The sequence below is a fragment of the Actinia tenebrosa genome, unplaced genomic scaffold, assembly GCF_029948245.1.
Source record: "Actinia tenebrosa isolate PJP-AT-01 unplaced genomic scaffold, QUT_ActTen_1.0 PGA_scaffold8__29_contigs__length_14323225, whole genome shotgun sequence".
Classification (NCBI taxonomy): domain Eukaryota; kingdom Metazoa; phylum Cnidaria; class Anthozoa; order Actiniaria; family Actiniidae; genus Actinia; species Actinia tenebrosa.
Genome location: NW_028292585.1, coordinates 2,264,299 through 2,289,763, shown reverse-complemented (window position 1 = coordinate 2,289,763; position 25,465 = coordinate 2,264,299). Strand labels below are relative to the sequence as shown.

Below are 25,465 nucleotides of genomic sequence, written 5' to 3'. Positions count from 1 at the left end.
AAATTCAATATGATTTGAGTGTTGTGTGATGTACACAGTGAATGTAGTGGTAGTGGTAGGGGATGTGAAGCAAACGTCGCTCAACTCGAAGGAATTTTAACACTTAAAAGTGTCCACTTTCCACAAAATCCTTTATTATCAATTTTCAATACAATATGTTTCCAAGAAGAATGAATTTTTTTATGATTTTTTAGTCTCCATGCCGAGTAAGAGAAAAACTTTTTGTATGAACGTCCTGCCAGGCATTTCATCCCAAGCAACTTCCTTAAAGCTACCACCAACAAGACTCCATTTATCGTCCGTTAAGAAGTCTGGTAATGTATTAGTATATTTATGAGGTCTCTTGATGGATATCGTTACTCCAGTGGATGGACCAGTACGGATTGATATTGTCCTGAAATTGATGAAAAGAGATATCAAAATAATTGAAAATTTACAGCAGTAAGAGCACTTTGATCTCACTAATACAATCGGTTCTCTTCCGTTCATGCACTTCACATTTCCAGGGTAAGAGAGGATTACAAAAAATTGAGTGGCCATGATAGTTCACTTCCAAGATATACTTTGTTTGTCACACGCAAAGGTTTCAGTACAAGGCTATGTGCAAAATTAGTTATTCTTTTCTCCTTTCACGAATCACTGAGCAATATGCACAAAGCATAGCATTGAATCCTTTGTGCATGACAAGTGAAGCAGAATTTGGAAGTGAGCTATTTCTTTCTACTAACCTATCAGCATCAGATGACGTCACCACCATTCCAGCCACGTGTCCCTGGCTCTCAGTGGTTCCTGTAGGGAGGTGACGGTTGATGTGGAGAACCTGCCAGCCAAGACTCAGAGCAATGGAGTATGCTATGAGAATATGGTGTTGCGCTATCTGTTAAAGGGAATATGACATCACTATGTACATTAAAAATATATGCATTTTTCTATGGTTTCGAATATGTTTTGGGGGGAGGGGTGGGTTTTGGATATTGGAATGAAGTATATGAATACCAGTACTTCAGTACTTCCTGGAAAAAACGAATCCAGAAGAACACATGGTAATGTTGGTTATTTAACATACCTGGGTTAAAAAGAAATCCTTGAGATCCTGTAAATGACTAGTAAACACCACACTTGTCCCACTGGAACAGATAACATTGATGTCTTTGATGCCGATCTGTAAGCGAAATGATACCCTGCAAAGAAGAAATCATTTCATTTTAAAAAAGGGAAAATATGTGATTCCCTCTGTACTGGTCGGAGGTAAAATTTCACTACCGACAACACTGACAGAACATACTTTCCTATATCTTGAATCTCTGGTGAATATATGTGAACTACGGCAGAAGTACAGGTCTCTGATGACACACTACTCCAGTGACATAGTATACAGGGTTCAGTGATCTCTGTTGTCAAGGTGTCAATCATTTCCATCACCCTAGCAACAAAAAAGGCTTTTCTCTTAATGGCATGTACAATAACAAATATGTCATTCCTGTAAGACAGTTGCATGACAATTAACTTCTGCATACATATGATGTAACTCTGGACTTTGTTAATAAAACAAATATCAATCAAACAATAAATTACTAACTTGGAGTGCTGCTTCCTCCATCAAAACATATTTTACCTTTTTCTTAATATTTCATGCTTTGAAACTTTTATAATTGTTTCTAAAATTGTGTCACTGCAAGAAAAAAGAAAATGCAAGTTTAAGAAGCCACTAAGCAAGAAATATGAATGAAGATATTACTAATAGACTTGATGACTTTTCTCAGAACCTTTCAAGTGTTGTCTTCACTTCATTAGCTCTTAAAGCAGCTGGTCCTGCGATCCTTAACTTCTTGTTGGTACCAGGTATCTGACGAGCTGTGATGGGGTGTGGTAACACAACACTTTGATTGTGCTTGTGTCGTCTTCGTAGCAGTGAGTGAAGGGCATATTCTAATGGCTTTAAAGTTGTTGCAACTGGTTGTTCATGAGCACCCTGGAAAAAAGAATTGAGTAAGCGAAACTGGTTTTTCTTTCACTGTCTCCAGTCAGCAACATAAGAGGTACCAACTGATTACTTTGATTGATGGCAACGGGGGGAAAAACGAAATTTCAGCATGCAGCTCGTAACTACCGGGCTAGCAGAATATCGAAAACCACAGTAAGACAAAAGGTAATATGATAGTAGAGTAGACCTTGCATGGCCTGAATATGACATATTCAAGTTATGGAGTTTGATAATATACCCTTACAGTGTTTCCAGTAACTGTTCCTTCTGTAGTGCTGTCTTTTTCATGAGTGTAGGTTATACAAAGATCGACTCCTGGAAAAACCTGTAATTTAGATGAATTAAAAACATCAACCATAAGAAATGAAAGTCTATTGCATTTGTGCAAAGTCCTCCCAAATTCGATGCTAAATGCATGTCAAGTCAAGTCAAGTTTATTTCACACACAAAATTTACAGCAGGAAAAATAGGAATATTGATATAGAGTTTAACAGTTAAGAAATTTACAGAATCAATATTTACAAAGCGAGATCAAGTTAGTGTGTATGGCTGTTGAAAAAGTATGAACTATCGAGTCAACAGCCATAAATTACATGATTACACTGAGTGATTTTCTCTGCTACTTGTCTTGCATCAAAGTTGCAAAAGGGTTTACATATAGTGCAATGGAGTTGCAAACGCTGCCAAAGCTAGAAACGATTCTTCTTTTTGCAACGATTGCTGCAACTTGTCTCACAACATTTTTTTAAAAATTGCGCTGTAGGTTACATGCTGCAATGCTCCATGCAACTTGCGTCGCAACACTGTTGCAAGACAAGTTGCAGAGAGAATTGTTTTGTGCAATCGTGCCTTGAGGAGCCAAAAATGCTGTATGGCCTGGGTTGCTAAATATAGTTGTTCATTACTACCTCTGTCTTGATTTCTTGGCCCATCACAAGGTTAATATTTGGTCCTCTGCTGTTATATGCCTCTTGACACAACTAAATAAAATAAAATAATTGAGGTGGTTGACAAAACAGAATAAATTGAGGTTTGTACTATGAAATCTATATCTGATACCTGTTTATTGCCATTTTGATAAACATGCGAACTCAGTAGCTGTGAGCTGCAGGCTGAAATTTGGTTTTTCACTGCCGTCAATCAAAACTTATCAGATGGTACCTTTCATATTTTTGACTGGCGGCAGTGATAAAACCAACTTAAGCATGCAGCTAGCAGCTACCAAGCTTGCATGTTTATGAAAATGTCAGTAATAATCCCAGGATTCATTCTTCTAAAAACAGTTGGAGTTATTCTCTATTCTGATGTGTTTTACCTGGGTAAATAGCTCTTTACAGAAAATATTTTCTTGAGCAGACTGGAGTTTTTGTTGCCACAAGGGAGCGTTACTAGTGTCTTGGAGGTTTGCAAGGACTCTTGTTTTTGCTGTGGAAGAAATAAGTTTACTTAGAAAGCTTTTCTATGGATTTTTTTTTCAGTAACTCATTTTGTTAAAACATCAAACAAAGCAACATGCATTTAATAAAAAAAATAAGTAATAAAAGACCTGTTGAGTTATGAAAAAAAATTTTTTATCAAGAAATAACTACCTTTAGTTTCATCTGGTGTTGCTCTAGACTCACAAATACTGACAGTTACAGATGCTTTTCCCTCCAGGTCACTGCCAACTTTGACCTCCAGTGAACTGGAATCATTAGTGGCAGGTGATTGGCTTTCTTCCTCATCTGTCTGTGTTGCCTTGGTTACCTCAAACAGACCTGGGTTCCAGAACTGAGAGCCCGCTACAAAGAGAAAACAGATCATCATAAGACTGCCTGAGTTATTTTCCGCATAATGTGAATCAAAGAATATATGACTAGCATGATACAATTAAAGAACAGTAAAAACGACAGCAAGGAATAGCATGGCAAAATGAGTAGAACAGTAATACATGCCATGACAAAGTACAGCAAGGCACAGCACAACATGACAAAGTACAGCAAGGCACAGCACAACATGACAAAGTACAGCAAGGCACAGCACAACATGACAAAGTACAGCAAGGTACAGCACAACATGACAAAGTACAACAAGGCACAGCACAACATAACAAAGTACAGCAAGGCACGGTACAGCACAACATGAAAAAGTACTGCAAGCTAGGAACAGCATTGCAAAGCATGTCATGATATGACAATAGTGCAGTGCACTGATTCTAAAAATAGCTTAAAGATTCGGACAAACATTGCATTAGTAACAATAATAACCCATGTAGACTAAGATCAACTGCGATCAGCTGCGAAAATTATCTGCTGAAAGTAAACTTGTAAGTTTGTTTGTCCAAATTTCGCCTTTGTCTTCATTTTTAGGACGTCACGGTTGCACTGCGCTATTGGGACAGTACAGCACTAAATGGAGCAGTGCTGACAACACAAGTTGAAACACCATGACACAATGTGATATGGCAATTGTTACTTCATGGCACAGCAATTCATGACTCCCAGTACGTGCTTCCTTCATAAAATATAATAATGTACCTGACCGATAAGTCAAATCTCCCATGATACTAGTCCCCGTTTTCTTCAACCTCCATCTTTGTCGCAGACCAATCAGCTCTGAATGAAAATCTTCTTGTTTTTGACCTTGTCTTAACTGTTGATCAACTCTTTCTTGTACAGCAGTTTCCATTCGTTTTACTCCCTTTAGTATGATATTCGAGGCAATGCTCAGATTCTATGGGAAATTGTGAGAGAGGAAATAAAAATTTGTATAGGAAATTGCACGATCTCGAGTACAATTTGGAAATTAATAGACATGAGTAATGTTTTGAAAGTTCTTGTAATTGCACGAGCCTTTAGGCGAGTACAATTAAAGAACTTTCAAAACATTACAGGTGCCTATTAATTCCAAATTGTACAAGAAGATCGTGTGATTTTTTGTTTATAGTTCACTCAACAAAATTTCAGTAAAAAATGCGAAGCGACGCCGTTCATCTTTGTCTATTTGGCGGCCAATTTCCAGTCCATCGCTCAACTGAAATGCATAAAAAAGATTAGTTCTCACGGCTTTAAAATTTAATTTATGCTTTTTAAGTACAAAATGATAGAAAATAATTGTTTTGACATTGTTTTGGCCGTGTTGCCATAGTGACTTAATTCGGTACTCCTACGGAGTACAATTAACGCTATAATTGTACTCCTCTCGACCAATCAGAGTCGAGTAATTTTGTTGAGTGTACTATAAGAATAAAAATCAACAGGTGTTTTGTCATAAAAAAATGTCATCATCATTCTATGTAGTAAAAACTTGCAGTAATTACCTTTCTTTTGGCCAAATGCTGTACCACAGGTTTAGGAGAAGCTTTGTTCTGTGATACTGGGTCTAGGACCATGTATTTCTTGTCTTGTACAACATTCAAAACATCAGATAACACGCACACCTCAGTCAGTGCATTTCTGTTGAAAAATAATGTTTGATGGTAACAGGCTTATTTATCATGACTAGTACCAATGAATTATCATTCCCATTTAGAGAATCAAGGACGGTATAGCAGTAGTACGCTCACCTCTCATTTCTCAGGTTCCTGGATTCCTGGATCCAGGCCTCTCCTTTGATTCAAGTTTTTTTTCTTTGTTATATTATTTTATTTATTTATTTATTTATTTATTTATATTTTTTCCCCCGGTCCAATTTCTGGACTCAGCATCACATAAGAGCATTAAGACTCTCCTTTGCTTTGAAGGTTTTTCTCTGGGAATTTTCTTTGTTCTATTTTTCATATTTATTATTTTGTGTTACAATTATATTACCTTAATTTTGTCCTAACAGAGTCCCAAGGCCATAAAGATGGCTGGAATGTTACCAACTCTTTTTCATCCTCTTTCTCTTCATCATCTTCTGTGCTCTTTTGCTGTTTATCCTCAGACAGGAAGTCAATCTTGTGTGCCAACTTGGTAAGCTGTTCTGACATGGAAAGCTGACTGTACAATACAGAAATAAAGTTGAATAATTTAGAAGGTAAGTACAGACAGTATATACTTAAGGAACCATTTATTATTTATGTGAGGGGAATGAGTTTTTATTTTTATTTTTAATTTTTTTAGCTTGGATATGGGACCCTAAAATTTTGCTCGTTCACCAACAATCACAGAAGCAAAAGAAATCCTTTTGGTTTCTAAGATTATTTATTTTCACTTACATGTGTGTGTTGGCACATACATGTGTGTGTTGAGGTAGTTGTGGGGGTTGTGAGGAGAGAAGAGGAAACTAAAACTAAAACACCATGCTTTTGCTAGCTTCGGCAATACTTTAGTAGCTTGAAGTGGCCTTCTTTCTCTAAGGGATGTTAAACTAGAATATGCAAAAATTCTTGGAATCTTAATTCTCTATGATTCTGAAAGTTCACTTCAAGAAGGAAGGATTAGCAAGAGTATTTCAGTATCCGTGAGAAGAATTCTTGTACATGTATCGACATAATTGCATCAATCAGTAAAAAAGCTTCCTTTATATTTAAACCCAGCTTGACAACAGTCAGAAGGTAAAAATACTCCAGTGGTGTGAATCAGCGATGACAGACACCCTACTAAATATTTATCCAGCCTGTTTCACTGATAAAATGATAACGACCCAGATATGAAAAACAAAAAGCGAAAGACAAAAGAAAACCAAACGTCTGTCTGGGGCAGGTAAACCTAATGAGTAAACAACATGTGAAATCAACAAAGTATTCCACACACTTCATCAATCTCTTCCAAATTGAACAAGAAAGCGCAGAGATACTTACGGGACGTATTTCTCTTGTCCATCGCGGGATATTTCCTCTACTTCACTCTCTACAAGCTGTTCAATTGAGATGTTAACTGAAAGACCCGCCGCCATGTTGACGGGCATCTTGATGGCTTCCTGTTAGTACGCATGAGTAGGTGTTATATACAGCAGGGTAGGGGATACTGCAGGCTCAGTGTTCGTATCATCATCAGCTGTTTCTTATGGGCGTGAAGACAACCGCTACACAGATTACGAGTTTTTGGCTTCATGATCAAGGTATTTTTTGATATTTCCTTCCTATTTCTATCGGGGACTATTTGTGTGAGTATTTGTTCGATTTTAAAAGGTTTTGATCGAAATCTGTTGGTTTAAAACAACGTTGAGTGTTTCGCTTCAGTGGTCGTGTTTTGGCGCGCTTTAATACACGCCGCGCTTCCCCGTTTGCACAAATATTTGTCGAAAAATCGTAAAATCTTCGTTACTCTTTAAGTCCAAAAGTCTATCTCATTCCTTTTAATATACTCTATATTCCTTAGTCTATAGAATCTCGGGTTTCTCATTATTTTATTTGCCATCGCCATCTAAGTTGTCGTAATGTACTACATTTAATTTCTTTAAGTCCCGACTCAATGCAAAGCGCCGTTCAAAATTTGACAGATGGTTTATGACTCGATCGCCTCAGAATTAATCGAAAAATATATATCCTAATTCCACGAGGGTTTAGAATTCTCTTACCGTGAGAGATCAATTACATTGTAAAGATATAAAGAAAACCCGTATACGACAACTCACACACACTCCTAGACTCTGCATGTTTAATGAAGATCCAAGTCGCTATACTACAATTTCTATATTTGATTTTCCGTACAAAACTTTCATTTTGACTTCTTCATAAACTTACTAAAAAAAACTTAATTTTGATGTCGGATTTATAATCCCAGCTTGTTCAGTAAATTTTTGCATTTCTCGCAACCGGGTTTCCTTTGTCCGGCAGGTTGATTTGTCCTGTTTAGAAATTCAAAGCGTTCTTTTTCATTCAACAGCATTTGGTATTATTTGAATTGTGGTTCCATGTTGGTTTATTTTTTAATGACACGAGTGTCGGAATTTCGAATCCTGAGTCTCAGCCAAAGAAATATGAGCACTGCTCTTATCTTCGATCGTTTTGGTTGGAAAGCAATACCCTTCATTTACATAAACTTTTGTAACCTGTAATAACACTGATGTATTAGCTGCGTGTATCTCTGGGATTCGATTACTGTTCACTATTCGCTACTATCTTGATTTAAATTAAGTGATATTTTGATCATATTTATCGAAAACAGTCAAATAATTTTAGCTATATTATTTGAAGCCGTCCAAGCAAGATGTGTTAAAACGTCAGTCAAAACTGTAATATCTTTTTTATTTAAATACTCCAACATAATACAAGGGAAATGCTTACTAACTACAGCTGTCAATGTTGGTATATGTTTTATTGCTGAGCTAAGTTTTGCAAAAGCTAGAACCAGGACACAAGATATAGAATTTTCCCAAAAACCCTGTGGTAGATGTGTCAATATGTTAAGGGTCAACATCTTACACTACAATTAGTACATAATTACACATATGGCTTACACATGGCGTCATTTAGCACATGTTCGCAAGAGTATGCTATTACAAATGGATAGAATCTGTTTTTACCTTGCAATATTGCTTCTCCTTTAAGAATATTTGAAAAATAAGAACAAAATGTTCTATTTTTTCATGCCTTCCAAGGTTATATTTTTAGTCAGACCATTTTTACAAGTCTTTCAATTTTTAATTTTTATTTCAATTTTAAATATTAAAACAACATATCTGAGGCATTAAAAACTGGAGGTAAATATCTTAAAGCTGCTGAAAAGCTTGCTCCTTCTTAAGCTTGTTTTTTTTTCTTTGCTGAACAAGGGGTGTGACAGTAATATTTTGTGACCATACACAGACGAGGATCCAAGGTTTTTTAGGGGGGTAGGGTAGGGGGTCCAGATACTGAAATGACCATACACAGAGGAAGATCCAAGGTTTTTTAGGGGGGTAGGGTAGGGTGTCCAGATAATGAAAAACGTAAGGCAAGGTCAAGCAGGGTCCAATACTAAAATGTGAAATGAGATTTAGTTATATCCAGATACTGTTTTAAAATGAGATTTAGTCATAGGAGGAAGAGGTCCTGACCCCCTAGTTCTGCCATGTGGTTTAGCCAAATCTCCTGGCCCTTTGAATTAGAACTGATATACAGCAGTCAGATTAGAGTATGGAGCTTGACTAATCCCCTACTTCACCACACACAAAGCTTAAATATATTCACTTCATTCCATAACTGTACTGTCAAGAACCTAGCAACCAGGGAAAGGAATAAAATCATTGATCAAGTTTCTCAACTTTTTAATATTTCTAAACATATATTTTTAGATTTTGATCATTTGATATTTTAAGTTTTATTCTAATCTTTTTTGTTTTTCAAGATCATTAATTTAAATCTACACATCTACGTGTTTCTGTTTCAATTGTTGTACACAAAAATTCTCGTTAATGCCTATTATTTTGTTTTGAAACAAACTGTTACATATTAAAGAAAAATAAATTAATTTATTAAATTAATACCAACAAAAAGATGACATCATTTTGACTTTTGATCAAGTCATAAGGGGAGGAGTTTACTTTGAAGTTTTTCTCTCTATATCCTGACATAATATTAATATTTGGCTTATTTCATTCTCTAATTGGCTTAACCCTTTCTAAGTGTCATTCTTAAGTAAATATTGATAGAAGAGTGAATTCAAATTGTACTTCATTTGAAATTCAGATTCCATAAACTGTCTGGCAAAATGGTTGTATTCAATGATTTTCTCTTAAAACAATCATTTTTTATTAAGATATTAAATTTTGTAAAGGCTTTTTGACATACAATTTTTATTCCATTTTTTAAATACCAATATTTTCGATTTATCAAAATGAATGTCCTAAAAATTCCAAAGAGCAAAAGTGCCCTCATGATAATTATGGTTTTGCATAAAAAATATTCATTATTTATATATATTTTATATAATCTAGATATATATATAGATAGATAGATTATAGGTATTTTCCAACTCCTTACAGCAACCAAACACGAATATTGCTGACACCAGACCACAGATATTTCCAAAATGACTTTTATCATTGCGAAATAATTCTCTTACTTCCTGACATCATATGCAAATATTCGCGCTTCCGGAAAAACAGAAATTACGCTTTGTGCTCACGTTGAAACCTTTACAAAATATCTTGGTTTATAAATGTAGTTTGAGTTTAAATTTCTAGGTGTTTTTAATCAATATTAAAGTGGTTGTCACATGGTCTAGAAGAGTGTAAATATTTACAAATTCTTAAATGAATCCTTAGGAAATTTGAATTTATTTTTCACGCGCGTTAATTGTATTACGAATTGTTTTTTTCAGCCACGCTCGACTGAACTCACGTCGTATTAAAATTTTCTTGCTCGACAGAAACCTTATGGAGAGTATATATCTAAAGGTCACACGAGATTACACACCAAATGACAAAGACAAACGCTTCGCAGGCAAAGACTCTACCATCAGCGTGGAGAAAGGAGACATTATTTTCGATGTTCACAAGGACGACGAGGGATGGTTATGCGGTAAGAATTTAAACAGTGGAAAAACTGGCCGATTTCCTTCGGATTGTGTAGCAAAGCTGTCAGACGTAGGCGAAAAAAATAACAGTGGTTCCACCTCGTCGCTTAAGTCAGCTCAAAAAAAGGAACCCAATGAAGCAAAACCACTTAACCGCGAAAGACCAAGTGTAGATACTAAAGTGAGTGAGCCTAAGAAAACAACAGAGCCAACGTCTGGTAGTCTTCGAAGGCCACCTAATCCAAGACCGTTTGGTCTCTCGTCAAGGTATCCAAGACCTTATGAAAAAGAAAAAAAGGAGAGCTCTGGGGATTCTGGATGTGTTGAAGACGAAGATGATTATTATTTGAATGACAATCCACCAGAAAAGAAGAAGCCATTGAGTACTATTCGGAAGCCAATCGAAAGCGAAACGAAAAAGCCCTCGATTTATGAGTCGAGGTTTGGGAACAAAACATACTCGCCTGCCTACAGCACTAGACCCAGTGTTTCAAAACTGAAATCTGCCTTTCTCGACAACGATCAAAGGAACTCGAAAGCGCTGGACATGAAAGGGAAAGATAAGCCCAAAGAAACCATCGAAATGAGTAAAACACCTACAGGAAAAGACTCGCTAAAAAATAAAGATTCTAAGATTGCTTTAGCGACAGAGGATGACGATAATGATGGAATGTACGCCAGTGCTGAATTGGACGATCAGAGGCCATCAGACGTCAACAAGAACCAGAAATCTGACCCTCCCAAGACGGCCAAGACGACCAAAGATAGTAAAGTAAATATCAAAGATAATCCTTTATCTGGCAACAAGGCAGTTGGGCCAACACATAGCTATCAAGTCCCTCAAGCGCCTCCAGAGAAACCACCTAGAGGATGTGCAGAATGTGATGAACCCCACATTTACGCTGCTCCTGATCATTACAAAGAGCCGCCATCATCACCTGAAAGAGCCTCTGGAAAATACGACTTTGATCCTACTGAAAATGAACAGAAAAAACCACCTATGAAACAAGAAGACGAGAAAAACGCGGCCAACGATGACTCAAAGCGACGCTCATACAACCGCATGGCTTCCTACGAGAGTATAAGTAATAATGGGCCCGAAAAAAATTCAAATAAAGGTCGCTCAACCGAAAGTATCAAAGGTGCTGTAAAAGCTGTCAAGAAGACTAAAGCAAGAATAACTTCATCTGATCGCTACCCAAAGATGAGAATTATCGCTGGAATATGCCTTGGAATTCTCACTGCAGTATTTATATTCTTTTTGTTTGTTGCTGTTCTTTTACTACCGACATTGCTGGCTGTCGTGTCTGGGATCATAATAGGACTTGTTTTCGGCATGATACTAGGATTCCTAGACCGAAAACGACTACTCTGTATCACTCTCTTAATTTTTCCTAGTATATTTTCAACCCGTGGCAAGATCGCGTTATGGATTTTAATCAGTTATTATATCCTGGCTGGTCCCGTGTGTAATCTCGTTGGGAACATTCATATTATTGCTTTATCGAGAGGAGAATGCTTCATGGCGTCTAGTGGAATCATAGCCAGCGTGGGAAGTAACGATACTAATAGCACTGAAGCGAATCCTCTGTACATTCGTGTGAGGCACCCTCTCCTTCAAAAGTATATTGACACGACAAGAGAGCTACAAGAGTTGGTAAATAACACTTTGTCACATACGCGAGCTCAAGATATGGACCCGTCACGCAACGAATCAACACCTCGAGAACTGTGTTACGAGTTTTTACATGGTCTGAGAAATAACTGCAAGTCTATCGCTGCGTCAGAGTTGGCTGTTTGTGAGAAGGTCGCAAAAAGCTTTACTAATCCCCACATGATGAGCATTTGCCAGCCTTTGAGACCTGGAACTTTCTGTTCCTCATTGTCAGATCCAAACATGTCGATCGCCTGTCAAAATGCTGACTTTAAAAAGTGTGAAAAGTTTGTTCAAGAGATCAAAGAGGTTCTTGACAAGTTACCAGATCAGGCGGCCCTTGCAGCCTACGACTTTGGACAACAACCAACCATCTATACCCCTGCAAGTAAAAAATGCGATAACTTAATATCAGTTTTAACCTTGCTATTGCCTCTCTTGATATTGCTTGTCCTTTACGAAGCATACGACTACCACAAACTTTATTTGTCAAGAAACAGCTTTGATAATCAGTATTTGACCAATCACTTCAAGACAATTGAAGATACAAGAAAGACTAGCGGTGCGAGCGATGGTCTTCTCCCGCTGAAAAAATGCGAACATCAAAAGTATATTCAGCCTACGTCGCCCCAATTTACCACCGCTGAAAAACAAAACATGCTCAAGTACTTGATTGTCTATTCGATTTTCTTGGCTTTTGCTCTTATCTTCATTCTGGGGGATTACTACTTTTATTATGTTGTGTCTAACGCAAGAGAAAAAGAAGATAAACCAGAAAACAGCCACACCAACTCCACCAACAGTACAGGGCCAGCTGGCGTGGTATTTGGCAAGCTGACCTGCGCTTCATTGGTCCTACCCCTTGAGGATTATTATGTTATCGTATTATCAGTTCTTCTGGGGCTGCTACTGCTGATGATACTGATACAGCCCTATGTTTTGCGGCTACGGCATTACATTGCTTCACGATTGTACAGAAGAAGAGAGCGCAAACGAATTGCTTATCTTTACTACAAACTATTAGAGGAGCGCAAGGCATTCTTTAAAGCTGTCATTGATAACATCCACGTCGAAAACGAGGAGAACTACGCCATGGATCACCTTGACACAGTCAGGGTTCTTGCTTGGAATTTCCAGACGATGGAGACGATCTTTTCACTGATTGGCGTGAGCCTTCGGAAATGTATGGTCTGTGGTCGAGGGCTGAATCGGAAATACGTCTATTGCGAAACAGATACATGTGAGTCGATCTACTGTCGCACTTGTTTCTACGACTTGGGGAACAAGTGTTTGGGCTGTATGCGTGACAGCAATCCTTTGTCACGCTCGTCGAGTTTCATTCAAGGAAGTTCGAGAAAGCGAAATACCAACGTCACGACCAAGGGTCAAGGAGTTTGAAACGAGAAAAAAAGGAGAAGAAGCAATTGCAGAGAGTAGTTCCAAGGACTAAACGAACCCAGCTCAATGGGAGTTATGGATTTATCGTTTTTCAAAAGAAAAAATATAACCTGTAATAACTAACAAGACTAGAACAAGATCTTACTGGTCAAAATTACTGTGGATAAGACCGGAAATCTAACAGAATATCCAATGGGAACTGGTGTACAAAATATACATGCTGAAATATTACCCATTGACTTTTGAACCTTTGAAATTTGAAAGGCATCAAAAGTAAAGTATCTTTAGAAGGTAAATGAAAAAATGATTAGATTTTAAATGAGTGGGAATAGAATTAACAAAGCATTAAGAAATAACGTAAAAAATGAGAATATTTTAGAATTCAAACCATACAGCGCTTAATTCTAGTCGATGCTTGCGATGTAATGTCTCCTCGAACATTTTAGAATAGTACACTATAGATTTCCACTATTTTTGTGAAATAGTTGCACTGTATAATTAGAAAACTCGGAAATTGGCAGAAACTCCATGGGGTTTCGAAAATAAGGACTATTTCAGCTTGGCTTTCCTTGATTCGTTTTTAGCGCTTTCTTCTCGATGCTTGACAAGCCTGTGAGATATGCCGTTCGGTCACCCGCCATTGATGTTGCTTATAATTTGACCAAGTTTGGTTTTTCCGTTGGATTTAGTTTGTCGTTTCAACAAATTTTCCGACCAAAATTTGGATGGATAAACCTTTTGTTCGATAACGATTTGCGTGGTTTGCAAGAATGCATCAATCTCGTACCCAGAGCCTTTATTTCTTACTGCGCATGCTCGAACATGTTCGAGAATGCGCAGTAAAAAGGCTCTGGGTACGAGATTGAGAGTGCATACTTCATTTTGAGTAGGAACTTCTCGCAAGATCACAAAAACAACTTTCACGGGTTTATTTTTTAAGGAGGTACAACACGATCCCTTTGTCTCCAAGTAAAAAAATTTGATTCTCAAGGAGTTAATTGGTCTAGAGAGTCCCCATCGAGACCTTCCTGCGTTTTGACAGTTTGTCTTAAATTAGCAAGTTAAGTTTGCGCTTAATCGCCGCATCCTCCTTTCAAGTACCGTGGTGTTCTTTTCTGTTCAACGTACATGCTGTGCTTGTGTTCGATAGTAAACTGGCTACATAAACTTGGCGTGAAAGAAAATATAACCTCTTCATGCGAAAGAAAACAGTTATCGTAGATTGATAAGTTTTACACCGTAGTGAAAATAGGAACTGACGTTTCGGACGGAGTCCTTCGTCGGAGTCTTCATCTTCATGCGAAAGAAAAGGCGACCCTCGCCACGCTTAAAAAGGAAAGAGGAGATTCCGTTTTAGCTCTAGGGGCTGCTCCAACTTTCGTGTAAGCAGGCTACAACTAATCCGGATGTCAAACTGCGGTCAAGTGAATCCTAATTAGAACTTCGTGAAACTAAAATTGAAGTGAAGATGATATTCGATAATGCTAAAGATTTGCTTTCTAGAACATTGCCGTTCAAATATTTATCGTGACACCCAATACAGCCCTTAGCAACCGGAAAAGCGGCATTTTGACACAAAATCATTGAAAAAACACGCGATGCGGGTTTTGTTTGATGTAAGAAAATAAAGAGTGGCTGTTTACTCTGATAAACCACTTGTATATTGATTTTAAATAGTGCTTTATTCATATGTAGTTTATGCATACTACTATTCCGCAGTCCGAAGCAAACGTGAGCCTGCTCCTGCTGTTGGAAAGAGCTAAGTTGCTCTTAGAAATGTTGACCAATTTATTAAGTTTTCAAGAGATTTACCTTGTATTTTATGGTTTGAGTTTATATAAAGCGTTAAAAGTTGTAAAGAGTTGAGTAAATATAAAGAGTCGCTGTAAAAAGTATATTTGAAGTGGAAATAAAAGATAGTAAAGACTAGAATGAACTCGACTGCTGAAACTAAATAAGGGACACTCCTAGTTCAGGTAAGGGATACTCCTAGTCCAGGTAAGGGATACTCCTAGTCCAGGTGAGGGATACTCCTAGTTCAGGTCAGGGATACTCCTAGTCCAGGTCAGGGATACTCCTAGTTCAGGTCAGGGATACTCCTAGTCCAGGTCAGGGATACTCCTAGTTCAGGTCAGGGATACTACTAGTTCAGGATAGGGACTAGGAACTGAATTAAAGGGAGGAGCAAGGTGTCAAAGCTTCGTATTTCAATATCATTTTGCCTGTGACCAGTAATAACACGATAGATCATCTTATAATCTTATTAATATACTTAATTGGCAATATAAAATTGAAAAACTTAAGTTTACACACACAAGCGTTCATCATCCGAAGAGGATTAATTCTTCTAGGGTATCGTCCACTTAATCGATGCAAGTGGAACCATCAGAAACTGAATATTAGAGGGAGGGGGGAGGTTTCAGGGAACTGTACATTCCCCGCACACACTTCACAAGTGAGGCCGATTTAAAAATATCATGCACCATACGTTTTTGTACTTAGCAAGGCGAACTTCCAATTACCTAAATATCATAACGGGCTCCGAGAGATGTGATAGATAGCAACCTTACCCGGCTGAATAAATGCCCTGGGGTTATCTTCAAACACGATACTCGTTTTAAGAAATATAATTTTAGGTGCCCCCTCTTTCATCGACAGACCGAGGGTGGTAGAACTTTTACTGTTAGAGCCATTAAATTATGGAACAGTATGAACAATGACATTAAGCAATCACAATCAATTAAGGGCCTCAAAAAGGGTTTGTGCGTTAAGTACTTAGGATATCAGAAAGAAAGTTTAACATTTTATTAGATTATTAGATCATTTGTATGAAAGTCATGTTCATTTTAGTAACGATGTAAGGCGTTTGTTCTGAGTCATGGGGGCTCCGTGCCAGCTTCACCCCAGGTCTTCCAGGTTGCGGCCTGAGGACTTGGAGTGGAGCTGTGCTGCGGTGCTCTTGGCTTGGAGGAAACGTCTTACGTTATTATTATTATTTTTTATTAGAGATTCCTTAATTTTATTTATTTTTTATTCACGTTTAGTTTGTTGATAAATTTTTTCTCGATTATGTATTTTTTTAGTATTTCTTAGTTTTTTATTGTTATAATTTTCAGAGGGCCACTGGGTTTTCAGTACGATGTGTTTTATTGTAACTGTTGTGTGTCCCCTCTTTAAATAAAGTTTTATTATTATTATTATTATTATTATTATTATTATTATTATTATTATTATTATTATTATATAATGTAAGGGTTATCTCTGGGACACCAGATAAACACAGATACTTATCAGTGTTTTTATTAGATCGGGTCACGAACAAGCTGTTGCTGCAGGCGTGTTCTGGATAGGGCCGCCAAGTGATCGCCTCACAGTTGTTTCATGAACTTGGTCATAGGTTGGAGGTCTGGGTATGAGACTCCTCTTCACGTACGCGTTTTGCGCATGCGTGGCGTTATGAATGACCCATTTGAGAACATGATAGACGGTATGGACGTATGAAACGTGTGCAAGTATTCTGAATGGATGAACAGCATTCTTTTGCGCTGTAACCTAGCTTTTTACCTTAATAGTGAGTCCCAAGAACTGCATAAATAACTGGCTGCATGATAAAGATTACTCGATTTTTAAGACCTGGCGGGCCCGGTTGTACGAAGGGTGGATAGCGCTATCCAACGAATAATTCTTAGGCCTGTGGATAAATCTATTGGATAGCAACATCGACTTATCTACTGGTTAAGAGTTTATCCATTGTATAGAGCTATCCATCCTTCGTAAAACCGGTCTCTGAACTGTTCGAATTTTCTGATTATTCGATTTTTAACCGGAACTATTCGAAATTTCCTATCATTCTATTTTTAGAAAATTACGCAATAGTACCCAGAAGTCTTCACGGCACCACCCACTAGTTCTTTGCGGGCATATGATGGTCCAAGTGCAATAAATGTTCTTGTCAGTGAACTTTGCCAGGAAAGATTTAAAAAAGTATACCTCTACTTTTCGCTCGTATGACTGATAACGTCTGATCGCACTTATACAGGCTTATAAGCAACTGACTAGGAAATAAATCTTTTTTCACTAAAAAGATTGCCTTATTGTTAAAGATTTAAATCTAATTAAAAATAAATAAATTAAAAAAAAAAGAGAAAAATTTTGTGTGGATAAGATGAGATTGGAACCCACCAAAAGAAATTCAAAAACACGATTCCAATTTGCCATACCCCCGAGACATCCGCAGAGCTGAGGCGGCGTATGGACTTCGGACCTGACGGCGATTAAATCCTTCTGCCCTTGGATGTACGAATTACGCAAGAAAATGTTCTAGCCGAAGCATCAGGGGAGAGACCAGCCGGCCCCCAGACCATATCGGCTAATCCCTTGCATCTCTGCCACGCACGGAATCGGTAAAAAATACTGAAAGTCTAGTATATTCGGTGCATTTTTTTCACAGCTATTGTTATGCTGATTCCCTGGAACCGTGGTCCAGTGGATAAATCGTTGTCGTTCAAGATACTGAGTCAAGCTCGTCTGAGGAGAGTTAGCACTTGGATGGGTGACTTAAACATCGATTTTTAACCTGAACTATTTGAATTTTTCTACTATTCGATTTTTAACCTGAATTGTTCGAATTTTCTGGTTATTCGATTTTTAACCTGAACTATTCGAATTTGAAATTTTTAATTCCTATTTTTATTTGCGCGTTTGATACTTTTTCCATTCAATCTTTTTCGTTCTCGCCGTTCCATTCTTTCTCGGTCCGCGGACTCGCATAATCGTCAGCGGTCATTCACATGAGAGTAAAACAACATGGCGGACGAACCATTTTCTATGCCAAATGAAGAAATTGCTCTATTTGCAAGTAATAATGACGATGTTTTCGTGTGGAATGCAGAAGATGTTTACACTCTTAGAACAAAGTACCGTATTATTGGTTCATTAGTTGGTTCCTTGCCTAGAAGACCTAAACAAAACGTGTTCCTGTCGCTTCCCTTGTTGTTGTCGAAGGAGGAGACGACTTTACTCTTACAGAAAAAGTTCGCCAGATTCGTAAAGAATGAAACTAAGCCCTTATTACCCTCACAGAACGAGGTAGAAGAGTTTAAAATGGCTAGAGAGGAAAGCATTAGTGGGCAAGTTAAACTCTTGCTGGGGGAAAACGAAGAAAGAGAAAGGGAGTTCGCAGACAACATCGAAGCTGGCAGAAGAAAGAAAAAGAAAAGACAACGAAAAGGACAACGAGGAAAAGAGGACGATAATCCTAAACCATCTAAAATTACCAAAAGAGAGGATGAGTATCAAAATTTGGATGATGATATCTCTCTTTTAACTGAGAAAATGAGAAGTGAAAGGAATAATGAAAAAATGGGAAAATGTTTTGTTACAGATATAAATGAAACAGGAAATATGAAAAAAGTTATTCCAGGCACTTCAATAAAAAACGATTTGACCAATGATGATGATTATGATGATGTGGAAATGCCCATGAAGGAAAAAGAGAGTGATTCAAGTCTGTCAGAAAAACCTGGGACTTTTGAGGTAGATACTTCGCAAATAGAACAAGCATGCATGATTCACATTCCAACAAGAATGCCAAAAAACAAAACCAAGGATTTGGTTTCTCAAGAATGGAACTACCCAGGAACAGAAATAGAAAAATTGAAATACCAAGTATTCCTGGATTTATGGGAAAAAGGATTCTATATTACACCAGGGTCAAAATTTGGGGGAGAATTCTTGGCCTATCCAGGAGATCCCATCAAGTTTCATTCCTTTTATGTTGTGCTAGTGGTTCCGTGGACTAAGAAAATAGGAATGTTGGAATTGATATCTATTGGACGATTGGCAGCTACTGTTAAAAAGACTGCAGTTCTTGGTACTGTTAGTGAGAAGGGTGAAGTTGTGTATTCATCAATCAAATGGAGTGGTATTAGCTAGTCCATGTATAACTCTGATAATGGATATGGTTTTTATCACCATTGTTCTCCAATATCATTACCATCGTAATTGTGGATCAATATAATTATCAACATCATCAGGCATCAGCATCATTATTATGTTCATCATCCTCATTGGGCATCATCATTATCATTGTTTATCATCATCATTGGTCATCATCATCATTTTTTTATTATTTAAACATATTGACTCTGTGTTCTCTCCAAGAGCTAAGCTCATCTTGGGAGATTGCAAAATCATCATCATTGGGCATCATCATTGATCATCATAATCATCATTGGTCATCATCACCATTGGGCATCAACATCATTAGGCATGATTCCCAATGTTGATAGTGACCTATGATGATGATGATGCCCAAAAATATTGATGAAGCCAAATTGGGTAATCATCATCATCATTGGGCATCATCATTATTATTGAGCATCAACATAATCATGTTGACTTTATAGCCATACTTTTGCCTTTGCCATAGTTCTTCTTACCATGATTGGAAAACATAAATCTGATTGGTTGAATTAAGAGAAAGAAATGTGAAACCAATTGATTATCACACATTAATACTGTGGAATATTTATTGAACATCAACTTTAATTTCATAATATTATATTTGTGCCTCTGTAGCAAAACTATGATAGAAATATAAATGGTTTTCTTTGGTTATTACTGTATTACTATTTTTCGTTCTTCATTCTGTCGAACTTCCATCTGTCTGACTAGTTTCTTTCCGTTTCTCATTTCCCATTAATATATGCTCAACCTAAAAGAATACAAACATACCAAATAACTACATTAGGCAACTGTACATACAGGGCTTAAAGTTCTTGCTGTGGTGTGTGTAGTCATAAATCACTTGGGGATTGTGAGAACACTTGAGAAATGTGGAGAAGCACTCTGCAATGCATCCTGCTTCTCCTAACACTTCTCTCATGTTCTGTCAATGCCCATATGCTTTATAACTACATACAGCATGAGCTCATGTTTTCTATTTCTAATAGTACACTATTAATATTCTGGCAGCTGAGCACTGACTGATCGATTGTGTCCAACAAATCATGACCATGGGTGATGGATTGACACTGAGCTGTTATGAGAGCTAATTTATTATAAACGTGATATGTTCTAATAATTTTATTATCATCCCTTACCTCATCATGCTTGCCTCCAAATAATTCCATGTAGATACGAATAAATGTTTCAGGTAGTAGAACTTTGGTGATATAATCAAGGTACTGTTCGAAAATATCAAAAATAGTTTTTCAAAAAATGATTCTTCAAATGTACAAAAAAAGTTAAGAGTAAAAAAACAGTACACTGAATACCTTGTTGTGTCGTGAACAGAATATTGACATTAATTCCTTCATTATTGCTTCCTGCTGTTCTTCAGAATACAAACCAAAACGCACTTGGAAAGCGAGGTCCCCTGTTGAAGATTTTGATGCTCACAGTTTATAGTGTAATCAATGATTATATAATTTTTTTTTTTTTTGATGCAGAAAAATTATGAAAGATGGTATATCCTGTTCTGTTACTAACCTTTACTTCTACCTCCTCTTTTATAATCTTCATGTCTGCGGCAATATTCCTGACATTTTGGATATTAAAAATACAAGTTTTCAAGCAAAGTGTTGGTAGGTTTTTTAAACACCCCTTAGACCCATCCAAGAGCTCACTTACCTTTCCCATGAAGATACGCTTGAGTTTCTTTTCCAGCTTTTGAAGCAGAAAGTTGATGTGGTTAATTCCAAGGTCAGATATCCTCCTTGGAAAAAAACCAGTTTATTGAGAAAGTCTACACACCCATCCCCTACACACTCACACACACTCCCCTAAGCTAACAGATAATTAATGATTCGAAATCCTTATTTCACTTGGCAGATATCCTCCTTGGAAAAAAACACAGAGTCTATTGAGAAAATCTAATCACCCATTCCCTACACACTCGCACACACTCCCCTAATCTAACAGATAATGAATGATTCGAAATCCTTATTTCACTTGGCAGATATCCTCCTTGGGAAAAAAACACAGAGTTTATTGAGAAAATCTACACACTGACCCATCCCCTACACACTCAACTCACTCCCCTAATCTAACAGATAATGAATGACTCGAAATCCTTATTTCACTTGGCAGATATCCTCCTTGGGGAAAAAACACAGAGTTTATTGAGAAAATCTACACACTGACCCATCCCCTACACACTCAACTCACTCCCCTAATCTAACAGATAATGAATGACTCGGAATCCTTATTTCACTTGGCAGATATCCTCCTTGGGGAAAAAACACAGAGTTTATTGAGAAAATCTACACACTGACCCATCCCCTACACACTCACACTCACTCCCCTAATCTAACAGATAATGAATGACTTGGAATCCTTATTTCACTTGGCAATTTAAATAATTCAATAATTCATACTTGACGTTATCAAAGCTTGGAACAGCATCATCAATCGTAATACTTTCATATTGTTTTCCTTCCTCAACTTTATCTTCCACCACAACTTGTTCGTGTTCCTGATTTGAATGCTTCTTCTCATATTCATTCAACGTCTTCGAGTTTCCTGCACATTCTTTGTCAGGAAATCTAGATTCCTTCATAGCCACTGAACAACTGGGAGCTGCTTCACTGACTTTAGGACTGTCAACAACCTCATCTTCGTTAGTCATCATGGTATTAATTTTTCTTTCGCTTTTCTCTAAATCGTTCGGATTTTTATCTTTGGTTTGTTTATCTGTAAGTTTCATTCTCTTTTTTCTACTTAGAGGCTTTCTTGTAACAAAGTCATTTTGATTGCAATCATTATTTTTTGCATGCTGGTCATCAGTTCCTGTGTCAGATCCTGTACATGTGTCCTCATTCAAACTAGCTTCCTGTCTGGATCTTTTGCGTGTACATTCCACATTATTCACTACAGAACTATCTCTAGATTCCTTTTCTTGGTCAGTTGATTTACATGTTGTATTATTTAAAGTAAAAGATGGCAGTTTTAAGTTGTCTTGTTCCTGGTCGTTATTGCCAGTGACATCACTGTCAATGTCAGCACTGCTCAAGCCCTTCATCTTTTGAATCCTATCATTAAATAATAAAAACCTATTAGGTATTTAAGCCAAGAAAACTATGTTACAAGAAGTTTATTGCAGTCTGTGGTTCCTCTTTGAGCAGAAACCTTCAGGACCTTGCCTGGTGTTTTACAATTAATATATTTGTAGGGAAGAAAATGTTGGGACTGTAAAAAACCCCATTTAATGAAGGGTGTCTGCTTAATAAAAGTATCTGTATATAGAAGAGATAACTAGCTAAAAAAACTAGTGTGAGCTGATAAAAGGGTAAATTATACACCGACGAAGGACTAGTGTTGGAAATGTCAGTTTTTTCATCTTTTCAGGGTGCATAATTTACCCTTTTATCATTACTGTATCTGTATATAGTTTAATACACATGAATTATTTTTAGATGTAATTGACATTTGGATAGATATTTAAGGTATGCATAATTAAGTTATGAAAGCCATACATTATACCCTTCAATAACCCAAGCTTTTTGAAACTTTTTATCAAAATCATTAACTCACATGCTTCGTAGATTAGCTTGTTTTTTGACAGCAGATAAAGTAAGAGTGGCATCTTTGTCTTTAGCAAAGTATTTGCTCTTTTCCTTTGTTGCTGCTTTTGTCTCTTGTTTAGCAGTCTTAGGAGCAGGAACTACCTTATTCTAGATGAAGAGGCAAAATTTAATTACAAACTTACATGATGGGTATCCTGTGTCATTTTAACACAGGATACCCAAGACAAGAAATAAGCAATACCAAATGTTTGGGCCAATGTTATAAGTATAGAAAGTGTTCTCACCACTGAGGTCTTTTCTTTAAGTACTGCACCAAATTTCAATGGAGCCAAGCTAACAAAAATCTTAAGCCTTTCTGGAAATAAATAGAACTCTGTATGCCCTCCACCTAGAAAATAGAAATATCATTGCTTTGCTTTTTTAATAGACATTTTTAGCTTGCTTGGGCATAATAGTTTCCCATTTCAGACCACATGTCATTCCCTAAAGTATAGTTTCTTTGTTTTGCAGTTGTGCACGAGAAGACACATGAATATAGATACAACTCAAACAAAGAATCTTACTCTAAAAGGAATGATGTGGTAGATGGAATGGGAAAACATTATGGCCAAGGTTGGACTATAAATTTAAAATGTATAGCTACAAGCTTACCAGAATAGCTGTTTTGGTAGTTATCTGCTTTATATTTATTTTTCTAAAATATTAAGAAATAGGGAATAGTTTAAATTTTTTTCCAAATGCAGCTAAAACATAAAATATTATTATTTTGAAAAAAATCATGTAATAGTACAAATGAGAACTGGAATATAAAATTTAATCAACTCGTTTGGTGAACTAACCATTGTAGTTGGCATGATGAGAAATTGCTTGACTCCTCTCTTTTTAAAAATGTACTTCATATGGAAATAAGAAGATGGACCTGAAGAAGAAGCCACATTCAAAGGAGTAAAGGTATAATTACAACATATTATGTAACATGTCGTAAGCTACAACAAAGGCTCCCACCAGATAATTAGCGTGCACAGTTCATCAAGGAAGAATTCAAGGTGGTTTCATACCTGATATGATCTCATTTACATACTGAATCTCTTGTACAGTTGAGCATTCAGCAGACAACGCTCTAGCAAGACAAACATCTTTTAGTTTTTCCAGTAGTTTCTGAAATAATAACATAGCAACATAAATGTCAAAGCTGTTTATAAAAGTTACCCCTGAAAATATGAGCATCATGAAAAAGTGAAATGGGATAGAGTAGGAAGAATAGAGAAAGTGGATATAAAAGTAATTGGAAAGAGGGATTGAAAACACAGAAAATAAAAGAAAAACGAGAGTTAAGTTCTTAGAATAGGGAGTAGGTAGACAAGGAGTATGTGAATGGTGGTGGTGGGGGGGGGGGGGGGGGGGGGGGGGGGAGAGAAGGGGTTATAGGAACAGATTAGTGGGTTAAAAAGTTCAGAGAACAGCATGGGAGAATAGAAAGTGAAGACCAGCAGGAGGAAGGGAAAACAGTTTGTGTTGGGGATAGAAAGTTGGACTAAGGAAGTGGGAGAGTTAGAGGGGTAAACAATGGGTGGACAGAGGGGGGTAAGGGTTCCCTACTGTTGACATAACAAAAAGAAAGCAAGAGACACCATTTTATTCATTTACCAAAAGATGAACATCACTAAACCACTTAAACTGCTGTGATCTTTTGCTACACTGAACATCCGGACACACACAGATTTCAACCGAAACAACAATCTTTTTTGAAACCTAAAAATATAATGAAAGAAAAATCTTATCAGAATGAAAACTAACACCCTGTTCCTGTGTTTTATCAAACAAGGAAGATGACTCAAGCTTATAATCCCTGTAAATGTTTTCTTAAGTTAATTTTTGACAAGTAAAATGCTCATCTTCTTGAGATAGCACTTCCACTAGACTTCCTTTCTGCTTAATGTACACGTATGTGGTGTCATAATCCATGTATATCCAACGCTCCAGTACCTTACTATACTTTCAAAATCAAAACTGTTCTTTTCAATGCACATACATCTGCCCTTAATTTATTTTTAACTCCAAGGAAGTGTTTACGTTCCAGGATTTTTTGGATAAAATTTAAGCTGTTAATACCACCCGCAACTTCAAGTAAACATCCCTCAATTTACCTCAAAGTAGAAGTTCTTTTTCCTGTTTTCAAAAGGCATTGTACCAATGCAACATCCTTAAAAGAATAGATTACGTTGGAGTTCTACTGATGTCAAGGAAAGACAGGAAAAACGACAACCGGTTCTTCACCTCAGCGCGCTGCCATTTTGTTTACCAACTGATGTGTGCTCAGGGGAGAGGGGTAAATCACAATCATGCTCTGCAAAAAGTAAACCCTCAAATTAGCTTGATTTGGTCACAATTATTTCTTTAAAGAATTAAGAGTTTTGGTAGATCTTACATTGCTTCAAAAAACGATAATTTTTATGGCTCAATGCAAATGTAGGGATATTATTTTTATCGAAAGTTTTACTCC

General features: G+C 37.0%; 4 protein-coding genes across 4 annotated transcripts; 2 read left to right on the top strand and 2 right to left on the bottom strand.

The window, feature by feature from the left end:
• Nucleotides 1-112: 112 nt before the first annotated feature.
• On the bottom strand, nucleotides 113-6,866 carry LOC116294345 (mediator of RNA polymerase II transcription subunit 17). Its single transcript, XM_031701929.2, has 14 exons — nucleotides 6,747-6,866; nucleotides 5,773-5,943; nucleotides 5,283-5,418; nucleotides 4,501-4,696; nucleotides 3,574-3,765; nucleotides 3,300-3,409; nucleotides 2,893-2,964; nucleotides 2,229-2,309; nucleotides 1,767-1,972; nucleotides 1,616-1,672; nucleotides 1,286-1,423; nucleotides 1,067-1,181; nucleotides 729-877; nucleotides 113-394 (listed from the first exon to the last, which is right to left on the bottom strand). Exons 1-14 carry the CDS (start codon nucleotides 6,851-6,853, stop codon nucleotides 181-183), a joined length of 1,944 nt encoding a protein of 647 aa, XP_031557789.2. The 5' UTR covers nucleotides 6,854-6,866; the 3' UTR covers nucleotides 113-180.
• A 64-nt stretch (nucleotides 6,867-6,930) lies between these two features.
• LOC116294344 (uncharacterized) lies at nucleotides 6,931-15,367 on the top strand. Its single transcript, XM_031701928.2, has 2 exons — nucleotides 6,931-7,006; nucleotides 10,237-15,367. The coding sequence occupies exon 2, from the start codon at nucleotides 10,244-10,246 to the stop codon at nucleotides 13,433-13,435; it is 3,192 nt and encodes a 1,063-aa protein (XP_031557788.2). The 5' UTR covers nucleotides 6,931-7,006; nucleotides 10,237-10,243; the 3' UTR covers nucleotides 13,436-15,367.
• Nucleotides 15,368-18,240: 2,873 nt separating this feature from the next.
• On the top strand, nucleotides 18,241-20,709 carry LOC116294394 (tRNA-splicing endonuclease subunit Sen34-like). The gene has a single exon (XM_031701992.2). The coding sequence runs from the start codon at nucleotides 18,242-18,244 to the stop codon at nucleotides 19,367-19,369; it is 1,128 nt and encodes a 375-aa protein (XP_031557852.1). The 5' UTR covers nucleotide 18,241; the 3' UTR covers nucleotides 19,370-20,709.
• Nucleotides 19,934-25,253, bottom strand: LOC116294393 (uncharacterized). Its single transcript, XM_031701991.2, has 13 exons — nucleotides 25,110-25,253; nucleotides 24,610-24,714; nucleotides 24,021-24,120; nucleotides 23,802-23,881; nucleotides 23,614-23,656; nucleotides 23,247-23,350; nucleotides 22,970-23,109; nucleotides 21,814-22,467; nucleotides 21,068-21,152; nucleotides 20,927-20,975; nucleotides 20,713-20,813; nucleotides 20,539-20,622; nucleotides 19,934-20,150 (listed from the first exon to the last, which is right to left on the bottom strand). The coding sequence occupies exons 1-13, from the start codon at nucleotides 25,146-25,148 to the stop codon at nucleotides 20,079-20,081; spliced, it is 1,656 nt and encodes a 551-aa protein (XP_031557851.2). The 5' UTR covers nucleotides 25,149-25,253; the 3' UTR covers nucleotides 19,934-20,078.
• Nucleotides 25,254-25,465: the final 212 nt, after the last annotated feature.

Bases quoted from the DNA above. Each gene is read 5' to 3' on its own strand.
- LOC116294345 (XM_031701929.2), bottom strand. From the start codon at position 6,853: ATGCCCGTCAACATGGCGGCGGGTCTTTCAGTTAACATCTCAATTGAA. The intron at 1,973-2,228 runs GTAAGGGTATAT...TCTTTTTTCCAG, and splicing joins GAACAGTTACTGGAAACACT to GGTGCTCATGAACAACCAGT. The intron at 395-728 runs GTTAGTAGAAAG...CATCAATTTCAG, and splicing joins ACGTCATCTGATGCTGATAG to GACAATATCAATCCGTACTG.
- LOC116294344 (XM_031701928.2), top strand. From the start codon at position 10,244: ATGGAGAGTATATATCTAAAGGTCACACGAGATTACACACCAAATGAC.
- LOC116294394 (XM_031701992.2), top strand. From the start codon at position 18,242: ATGGCGGACGAACCATTTTCTATGCCAAATGAAGAAATTGCTCTATTT.
- LOC116294393 (XM_031701991.2), bottom strand. From the start codon at position 25,148: ATGCCTTTTGAAAACAGGAAAAAGAACTTCTACTTTGAG. The intron at 23,882-24,020 runs GTATGAAACCAC...CTTCTTCTTCAG, and splicing joins TGTAAATGAGATCATATCAG to GTCCATCTTCTTATTTCCAT. The intron at 20,151-20,538 runs GTAAGGGATGAT...GTATTCTTTTAG, and splicing joins TTGGAGGCAAGCATGATGAG to GTTGAGCATATATTAATGGG.